We start from the raw sequence: 10,655 nt of genomic DNA on the forward strand, positions 1-10,655 counted from the left end.
AGGTCAATGACTCTTGGGAACATTCTGTAGTTTTTAAGCACAGAGACCTTGAGTTGGACACTTCTACAGTAGGAACTCAAAGGTAGAATAGCCTCACAGAGAGGAGGTTATTGGCTTGCCAGATCCAGTAGTTTTGGGGCTTTCTTCCTGAGGGCATTGAGTTTCCCTGCTGGGAGGATTGGATCTCATCTTCCAGTGGGCAGGAGATAGCCAGAAGTCCAAAGCAGAATCTCTGACCCTGGGGTCATTTCAGATGGTGCAGATCTTGACAGGATTTGTGAACATTGGTTGTCATTGCTTGGTTGCCTGCTTCTCAGGCTGAGGGATAGAAACCATTTCAATTCTCTTCGCAATTTCAGCCTGTCCTAGGATGTGTATGCTGGCAGAGCTTTGGAGCAGAGTGCCTTTTGGAGTACCACCACAATGCAGAGAATTTCAGGTTTCATACCTAAAGAGAAATCTTGTTTCTGTGATTCTGGAGTTGCTTTCTCTGGTTTGAGTTCTCCCACTTGTGCTGTCTAGAGGAGACTAAGGTACCCTGTGATTTACAGCAGGAATTTTTTTCCTTCTAATTACATTATATTGGGATAATACTATATCAGGATAGAACAAATGCAATGGTTGGCTATATTATTCTGATAAACAGTTGTTGTTTCTTTAGTGATTTTTATTAAAAGAGTGAAGTTCCTCTGTTTGGTGATGCCAGGGCCATACGGAGGGTGGATTCATATGAAGTGGGTGCTCCACTTCTGGATGGAGCCTCAAATACTGAATTACCTCACAGTATGTGAACAGCTTCATTTTCTGATAATGGCTTTGCTTATCTACCTAACCAGTTTGTACTTCTGCAGCCCTATCAGTGTGGCTTTTTTTTCCCCCAACACTGAATTTATTGTAAGAAGTACAGGTTTTGATTATGTGCCGTTTCTAGTGCTTACTACCTTTTTATAGTGTGTCATAAGTGATGCAGCAGACAGGCACATAGAATGAGTTTCACCTTAACCTGTTATCACTGTTTTGCAGCTGTGAGCTGGTGTCACTGGAGAAGCAGCAGCATAGTAGCATCTTCATTGCCCTGTGCTCTTTCCTTGTTACCAAATGTCCCTGCAATCTCTGGAAGCGTGCACTACCACCACATAGTGTCATTACAATTTTTAGCTCCAAAAATCTGTGTCACACCATGGAAAATACTGTTCTTTGGTTGCCTTGGACACAGCAAACCACTGCAGTAAATAGAAATACAGCTAATTTGTTGCATGTTAATTTTGATTACTCCAGTTTTCACTTTCATGAGTTTTTGCTTTAATTTTTATGAGAAAGTACGGGTCCTGCCACACAAGTGGTGCTACTGCAGTACTTACAGAGGGGTTAGCTGACTAGACTTTGAGAAAACTATGGAACTTGTATATCATAAATACATCTGTCTGGAACAGTATGCAAATGCACACAGCCTGCAATTCCTCACATAAGGATAAGTGCTGGTTGCTGCTGCTTATAGGAATCAGCCTTGTGACTTCGCTGGTAGGTGGTTGTTGAAGTGTGAAAATAGCATGAACAAGATGACTAGGAAACAAGAAGCTCAGTTTTAAGTCTTACAGCCTTTGATTTATATTTTTTTTCCAAGTAACTTTTCAAATTTTTAAGAAACTGGAGAAATGTTTTTGAAATAAGCTGTTTTATCCTCAGGATGTTGGTGGTTTAGAGAATGGTGATAATTTGTTTTTATGAATTAGCCATCAGCAGCATGCCTGAGTCCCTTGGGTTAAATCTCATCTGTAAAGATAGTTTTGAGAGCAGCTTGTGGTGTTGTCCTTAATTTGAACATTATGATGAACAGCTGAATGTGCTACTAAATGTGCTGAAGCACAACTTGGGTTTTGTCTGGTTTTTTGGCAGAAACCAAAGCAAAAGGATATTACTTTTGTTTTGAGGCAAAGCACCTGTTTACCTTAGAATTATAGTGGACATATCTCATGGTAGGAAAATAGCCTCTCTGGAGAGTGCTTTTATATACTGGCAGTATTTATTTGCATATTACAAATTTGACATTTAGTTTATGGAAATAAATGTAAATAATGAGTAGCTTTTGAACTGGTCCACAAGCTTAGCAGCTGTCTCCTTTCAGCATGGAAAAAGGTTCAGAGGATTTGATCATTATTTTGTATCTCTGTCATGAGTTAACTACTTCTCTTTCTGAGATAGAAATGTAGTTTGGCTTTTGCTGGCTGAATTGCAGAACAGCATTAATGTCAGCTCCGTGAAAGCTGCAGAAAGCCCAGAACGTACCACAGTGACAGGAGGAACCCTGGGGAGATACGTATTTCTTGCTTACCTCTTATCCTAAGTATATTTGCTTATTAGCAATCACACTGGATGCAGATGCTGTTTTTTTAACAGTGCTGGCAGGGCCTGAAACTAATTGGTTCCTCTGGGATAAAATAGGATATTTTTTCTTTTTTTTTTTCTCCATAAATGAATTATCTTATTTTGTTTGAATACAATAAACTATTTACTATAATTTTGATATAATGTAAATACATTGTTTATTTTAAAAAGTAAATTTTGTGTTTCTGTAGAATAGACTTGAAATATTGATAATACCCCATGAAAAAAATAGTTGTATGCCTTCTAAACAATCTTTAAAGATATTCTTGGGTTTATATTTTATTACTCATAAGAAAGAACTGATCTATCTTGAGGTTTGGGGGTTTTTTTAAAACTTATTATATTCCTTATCCACATCCCTCATTTGTAACATTGTCACTGCTTACGCATTCTGGTTTGGTTGTTGGGAAGCCAAAAAAAACATTTATAAAGGAGACCTACACAATACTCTTTTACAATATTAATGTTTTCAAGAGTTTGCACAAATACTATCGTGAAGGATAAAAGGGAAAACTTCTCCTTATATCTCTTTTCATAAATGTGTTTATAAATAGGACTACTCCTTTCAGAGGCTTCCCAAGATAAGTCAGTCTCTGAATGATGATGCATCACTGCTGCTTAAGCAGTTGAAAAAAAAATATGTCTAGGAAGTTATAACAAAAGAAATTAAAATACACATAAATGGCTAAAAAATTTGACTGGGATAAATAGGAAGCCTGAAATGTATGAAAAAGTAAAAACTAAATCTTTCTGTGTTTTAATTTGCAGCCTGCATCTGATACATCAAAGAGGTTGAGTGTTGATCCATTGTGGGGTGGTACAAATCTCTCTTGGGTTTTGTAAGAATGTTACAGCCAGTGGGGAGAAGAGGCTCTCTCAAGGCTGCAGTCTTAGAAGGTTTTTAAACACTCATGCTAGAACAGCTTCAGAAACAGTAGATTCCTGTAGAACAGATTATTTTCTTCCCCATTCTAACTTCTTCCTCTATAATCAGAAGTATATAATTAAGCCTAAAATTAAATCTTCCAGAAAGGAATATCCCAGAAATAGCCCTTCAAGATCTTTTATGCCCAACTCATACAAAGATTTATGCAGATGAGTAGCTTTAATCAAAGGGAAAATACTACTGAAATGAATGAAGCAGCTTTGATGTGTTATGATTAATTTGTGGGGTTGGAGCTGATTCCTGTTATATGCAGGAAGACCCCTTCCACAGTGTGGTGTGGGATTTGCACTGTAATAGGAAGTTTGAACAGCATGACAAAAGCAAATTTGTCTGTGAGCTTTGCTCAAAACATCTTTGAGATTTTAGTTTTTGAAAGGAGGAGCTGGTGTTCTGTCAAGTCTCAGTGGAAGATAATACTTTGCATATAGACTGTCATTTTGAAAATTGTGTGTTTTCATCTGTTAAAAGACAACTGCTACAGCATTTTGTGCCCAAACAATTTGTTAGTGCATTATGAGTTGTTTTACATCCTTGTCTGTCAGTATGTTAATGCAACTCCCTTTAGTTCACAAAATTAAACCTACACGTAGACTTTTGGCCCAGTTTGGACTTAAAAGTTACTGGTGTAATTTTGTGCTGTAAATACAGGGTGAATCTCAGTAATTGACAAAGGAGATAGAACAATTTCACCAGCAGTCTAACATGGATGAAAAATTATTTTGACTTTACTATTCAGTGTTCCGTGTCTCAAGTGTTTGGTGGCTCTTTTACAGACAGGAATCTGCCTGATGCCCAAGGTAACCTTGGATTGTGGGGGGACGGCAAAGGTGAAGACGAGCTGTCGCCTGAAGAAATACAAATGGTATGTTTATCTTGTGCCTAATTGGCCATTTTATTGTATTTTCTGCTGTAGTCATGTGTGGTAAAAAAAATAGAGATTCACCTAAATTATTTTAAACATTTTATGCAGAATAATGCCATAAGAAGATATCCCTTTTGCTTGTGACTTCCTGGTTCTTCTCATAGCAGCTAATATTTAAACATGTTACAAAATGTTTACATGGAGACATGAAATTAATAAAAACTATTTTTCAACAATTGAAATTAAAATTGTTTTTTAACACTACAATTGCTGATTGCTTTGTTTAGTCAGGAAACAATAGAAGTCAAGGCAACATCCAAAGAGTCATTATGAAACTTCTGAAAATAAATTGTTTGCCCTTTTTTCTTGGGCAGTTTCTAGAACACAAATAGTAGTATTATTTAACTATTACTGTGAAGTTATACTTCATATTTTTTTTTATTATCAAGATCAGATTGGTTTCCTAGAAGGAATAGCTACAAGCTATCACAACAGAATTTAATTAATTTTAACACTTTTGCATTTACCTGCTATCAGCATGTTTAGAGATTGTTTGATCCAATTCTGCTTACAGTTGAACAGATAAAATAGAACATTTTTGATATAGGTATGATTGCTGACAGCTTGTCAGATTTTTTGAAATTCCTAAAATTCATCATTTTGACCACAGCTCAAAAGTCTTAGAAAATCTCTCTACATTAGCACACACTGCCTTGGGTTTATATAGAGAAAGAAAAACTGATTTCAATCAGTAGCTGTGCAGATTTCAGAACAGTGAGCTTTATTGAGGCAAAGGGCTGCAGCAGTATGAGTTTGTGAAGCTTCCTTGGCAGTGATTCGAGGTGTTCCCAGACACAGCACACATCATTCTTCCAGTCACAGATGAGTAAGTTGCACATAATTATGGTATGGCTTGCTAAAGAGAAAATGTTCTTCAGAGGCTGCTCTATATGCTCTCATATTGTTCTTCAATGCCAGTCTAAAATCTAGAGGCTTACTCCTGCTTTCTGTTTGCTTTTAAAAGAGAATTCTTTACATATTTTCATTCTCCTCCCTTTAGGCACAATACTCTTAGGCCCCTTGCTGTCAGCTTCCAGAGAAATGGGGAAACAAGAGTTGGAGATGATGGCTCTGACAGGGCCTTCTGACTGAAAGCTAAATGCAGGTTGTGTTTTGTAGGCCTAGGATCATAGGAAAAATCTCCTCTCCAAAAGGGTTGTCAAGCTTTGGAACATACTGCTCATGGCAGTGGTGGAGTCACCATCCCTGGTGGTATTTAAAAGACATGTAGACATGGCACTTAGGGACATGGTTTAGTGCTGGCCTTGGGTTAATGGTTATCTTGATGTGTAATGTCTTTTCCATCCTAAGCAATTCTATGAAAAGGGTAGACTGCAGTCTGTAAACTGCTGTGTTGGTTTTAAATTGGGATGGTTTGTGTCAAATCATACTTAACAAATCTCAATCATGGTTTTATGATCCTTCATGTAGATAAAATAATGAATTAAAGCCCTATCATTGCTACAGCAGCAATTCCTATCAGTATTTTACCTTCAGGAGAGAGCTTGATGTTGTTCAAATGTTTGCAGGCTATTGCATGATATGCACAATAGATTTCAGTTTATAACTCTGAATACAGGTATATTAACAGTTTTTACAGTTACTGATGATGAGCAGATGTCTTGTGGTTGCATTGAGTGGGAAAAATCTGACTCTGCCGTTTGGAGTCATGAAAATACCTACTTTTCTCTGACTTTATCTTTTTTTGGTTGGCTGGTCTTGTCTTAAATTCAGGAACAGCACATCTAATGACTTCTCTCATGGGATAACAAAAAGGAGTGGTGATTATTTCTTTTATGCATTGGATTTTATATATTAAGCAGTTTGTCACTTTATGCCATGCTTTGATAACAGAATATTTCACTGTCATAAAAGAGGCTACTTCAATAAGCTAGAAATCGCTGAGCTGTACTGATCACTAGAGCTTGGTTTTATGTTCCCATCATGTAAATCCCTTTGTGGCACACTGGTATATGATGTCTTCAGTGCCCAAACCCTTTGTTCAATTGACTGTTTTAGCATATCTTAGCTGCTGTCTGTGCAAGTGCTCCATCAGCCATGATTTCAAGTTGCAAAGATCATTTAGCAGTTTAAAAGGCAATCTGTGCCAGTGGAAGCTTTTAAATATCAAAGGGACTTTTTAAAGAATACTTTCTCAAGTGGATTTGTGCTATTTGTAAAGGATTAAAGTCATTCACTGTTTCTTTACTGAAAATTTGTCTTCTCAATTAGTTACCATCTCAGTCTTACTAAGGCAGCAAATTTGGGAATTTCTAATGTTGAATATTTGTACAGACATACTTATCCTTACAGAAGTCAGAAAAAACAATTGCTGCTTGGTGGCCGCACATAGTCACTCACTCACCAGTGATCCCAGTGCTAGATCTCATGGCTCTATTTCATTGCTCTGTTCCTTGGCTTTGTTGTGAGGTGGCTCCACCAGAACCAGACATAAAATGGTCATGAATGTAAAGCAGTGCAGTGATGAAGCACCTTTAGCCATCTGCTGCTGTGAAGTAAATATCATGGTATTTTAGGCAATTATATTTTCAAAAATGCTCTGTTCTGTGGGTGGTGTTGCTACAGACAGCAGTGACAATGACACTTGAATGTATTACAACACTGGTATTACTTTATTTGACAAAACCATTGGATCTTTGGAGTGGAAATCAATGGGACCTCATGGAAACTGTGCAGTGTGTTGCTCTCTGTTCCCCTTCAATTCACGGGGCTGGGCACCTTTCCTGAGACCTCTGCCCCACAGTGAAGGTGACAGTGCCCCATAACCCCCCTCTTAGACTCAGTGAAATCCTTTAACCCAGGAGAGGAGGCTGTTCTTACCAGTAGACAGTGAGCCTCTAGTACAAAAAGAAATCTGGATATTAAAAGAAATAAAACATTTTTCTTCATTCTTTATGACAGAAATTGCCCATACCAGAAGACTAAACCTTTTTCTGTGAGATTCACTGTTACCCTTCTTCAAACACATACCTGTCATTTCCGATTTACTTCTATGAAATTGAACCTAAATATTTCATGTGTCATTTCCTTCTTCCCTTTTTCCAGTTTGAACAGGAGAACCAGAGACTTATTGGTGAAATGAACAATCTCTTCGATGAAGTCAGGTACAATTTTCTGTTACTTGACAGACAGTGGCCCATGCCGGTCCCATGCCCCAGTCAGCACCTGTGTGCAGGGCACTGGCTGCAGGACACCTGCCCACACCCACTGCAGTGGTGTGGGAGGAGCTGGGACAAAACACCAGCGCCCAGGAAAGGAACTGCGTGCTGTCCCACCTTGTAAAGAATGGTTCTGAGGGACACAAACTATCTGGAATAGCACTGGTTAAGTCTGGAAGGTTTACATCCTCCCTCTTCCAAGTTTTAAAATACTAAATTTTCCATTTTATCCTGTTGTCCACTGGATATCCAGATGGCAGTAGGGGAGGTGCCATTGCTGACCCCATGCAGAGACAGGCAATGGTGCAACTCACTCTCCCCAGCTGTGTAGAACACCCGAAGAACACTACTCAAGCTAGAAACTGACTTCTGTATTTCAATCCTAGGCAAGGTGAACTGCACACGCCAGAGTAGCATATAAAAAGGGTGTGTCAAAATCAACTGCTTAGGGCCCACCGTGGATTTTGTTATATGAAATGAAAGAAGGGAGACAGGTGAAACCCTGGCAGTGAGAGCTGCTCACTGAGCACTTCTGGGGGTGCCTTTCCCAGGGCTTCACTGTGGGCTGGTTGTCTTCCAACCAGGAACTGTCTGAGCCCTAGTCCCAGGCTACTGCTGCCTCACAGACAACTGACAAACAGTGGGCTCCTGAGCAGCCACTTACTGGCTGAGAGTCTGAATGTGCAGCAGCAAGACATGTTTGCAGTAGTTTTTAATGGAGTATTTCTGTTCTTTGCCAAGACAAATTGAAGGAAAAGTGGTGGAAATCTCCAGATTACAAGAGATATTCACTGAGAAAGTCTTGCAACAGGTTAGTATAACTTAATACTACAGCAGCAAATACAGCTTGAGGATTTTCATGGGGGTAGTTTGGTCTTGGTTGCCAACTTTTGAACATAAGATTAATGAATCTGATGCAAATGTGAAGGAAAATATTTTTGTTTTTCAAATTCAAAATCAAGGTATTCACCGTTGTTACTTACTAGCATGTAGCAGGAATAGAAAATGAGCCGTATGTGTTAGAATCCTCCCTCTGCCTCAGAACTGGTGTGCTGTTAAATGTGTTAACAGGATCCTTTCTGAAAATGGTGGCACCTCTTCCAAAAGAGCTGGGAAAAATCAGACAGGTTAGATTTAACTCTAGATAAATGGGAGGCTTCCTACTGATCTTGGTGGTCTCCATTCAGATTTGTAAAACCACAGATAAAGAAATTACAACTTAATTGTATTACTCTATGCCTTTGTATCAATGATACAAAGATGTAATACCAAATTTTATTTTACTTTTGAGTCTGCTTGTTCCCCAAGTCTATGGAAGAGTTTATTTCCTAACATTCATTACTATTTCTCAATTTTATTTCTTTTTTAAACAGGAAACTGATATTGACAATATCCATCAATTAGTTGTGGGTGCAACAGAGAATATAAAAGAAGGCAATGAAGACATAAGAGAGGTAATATCTTGAAGTTGTGTTTTAAACTCACTTGTTTCTCTTAACTTTCAGTTTTTTCCAGGTGTGGCTTTAAACAGCATGTGTGAGCTCACCCATGGGGCCAGTACAGTGGGCACTGGGGTGTCAGGACAGGGCTTTGGGAAAACTGTACAAGGTAGCTGAGCTTCTCAATAGTTCACACTTGCTAACCATGATCTGAAGAGCTACACAGGGCTGCACAAATCTACCTGGCCTCAGCAGTCTTTTAAACATGAAGGTCACCTGGCTGGCATTTAAGCACCTGTGAAGTTTTTTAAAAAAAAAGAAGGGTGGGGGGTGGCAGAAATTGCAGACTACCAATAAAAGAGAGTGCTGAAATGGTTGAAACTGGAGTTAGATGCCAAGTGTTAGCAGAAGAGACTCTTCACCACTCTGAACACTTCTTGCATGCTCTTAGTAAACAAATCTCTTCCACTTTTTTACTAATTAGAAGGAAAGGATGTTTTCTTTTGAGAACTGAGATTTCAATAAAAACTAAGTTCTAAATTAGGCTACTGAGTAAATGGCTCACTTCTTTCTCCCTTGTGAAAGCACACAGAAAAGGTATCTCAAGGATGAGTTATCCACTGCTCTGCTCTCCTGAAAAGTGCACCAAACATGACAAGAACTGAAGCTGTATTTTGCATCACTTCTCACATTTGTAGGTAGAATGAACTTTCCTAAACCATCCTGAGAAACAGTAGCAAATGGTGCTAAAATAAAAAGCTTTGTTACTCACATTAATACTTGTATCACATAAGAAAAAAAACTTATGTAAGTCTGAAAAATGAGATCATAAAACAGGTCCCTTGCTGGTCTCAGGTTTGGAAAGGAAAATCCAAGAAAAATACTTGCTGTGAGACTGAAAGAAGTGACTGAGTCATCTCCAGAGTTGTCAGGAATTTGTTTGTTTGCTTTTGTTGTTTTTTCATTTGTTTAAGTCAGATCTTTATTAGAAAGATGAAGGCCTGATTACTTTTAATCATGGAATTTCACTTTTGGAATTTAAAACTAACTTTGAAGCATGTACTTTCTGATATAATTCCTAATGTTTGATTGCATGGGATCTTGGGAATTTAATGGTTTTTATTTTTTTCCAAATGTCCAATTTTAAGATTTTGAATGTGACTTCAGTGTGATAAATCTAAAGAGGTACAGCCAACCTGACCTGTAGTCACCTGAAATTAAGGGGAAATTTTGTTGTTTCTCTTGTGGGAGGGAAGGGTGATGCCACTAACAGGCATTCTGGGTTGCCCTTGTTGAAACTGTGTGTTTACTGGTGATGGTAACAGGGATAACCTTTTCCTCACAGGCCATCAAAAACAATGCTGGATTTAGAGTATGGATCCTGTTCTTCCTTGTGATGTGTTCATTCTCCTTGCTTTTCCTGGACTGGTATGATAATTAACTAAACATACTGTTGTCTCCATGCACTGATTGTAAATGTGATCCTTTTTTCAATGGAGGGGGGTATATAGCATACCTGTGTATTTTATGCATTTTTTCATACCTCTGTGATGGAAATATTTTGCAATAAATACATGTGTGCACATATCCATTAGTACATTCATTTAAAATCCCTTTATCAAACATAAAACCACACTTAATCCTCTGGAGAACATGAAACTCTTTGAAAGAGCTGTGAAGAAAGCTACAAGCTGGAGCAGAGCTACCAGAAGAAAAAACAACACTACTGGTTTGTCACAGCCACCCACCTGCGATGTGGAAAGTCCAGCTCCCATCCCAGATCA

General features: G+C 38.3%; 1 protein-coding gene across 1 annotated transcript in view; it reads left to right on the forward strand.

The window, feature by feature from the left end:
* The window catches only part of STX18 (syntaxin 18), a 60,105-nt gene extending 49,647 nt beyond the window's left edge, over positions 1 to 10,458 (forward strand). Inside the window, exons 7-11 of the mRNA XM_048304343.1 lie at positions 4,105 to 4,193; positions 7,320 to 7,378; positions 8,174 to 8,243; positions 8,806 to 8,886; positions 10,217 to 10,458. Of these exons, the coding sequence (XP_048160300.1) occupies positions 4,105 to 4,193; positions 7,320 to 7,378; positions 8,174 to 8,243; positions 8,806 to 8,886; positions 10,217 to 10,312 (395 nt within the window). The 3' untranslated portion in view covers positions 10,313 to 10,458. The remainder of the gene's footprint in view (positions 1 to 4,104; positions 4,194 to 7,319; positions 7,379 to 8,173; positions 8,244 to 8,805; positions 8,887 to 10,216) is intronic.
* Positions 10,459 to 10,655: the final 197 nt, after the last annotated feature.

The sequence above is a fragment of the Corvus hawaiiensis genome, chromosome 5 (assembly GCF_020740725.1).
Source record: "Corvus hawaiiensis isolate bCorHaw1 chromosome 5, bCorHaw1.pri.cur, whole genome shotgun sequence".
Taxonomy (NCBI): Eukaryota; Metazoa; Chordata; class Aves; order Passeriformes; family Corvidae; genus Corvus; species Corvus hawaiiensis.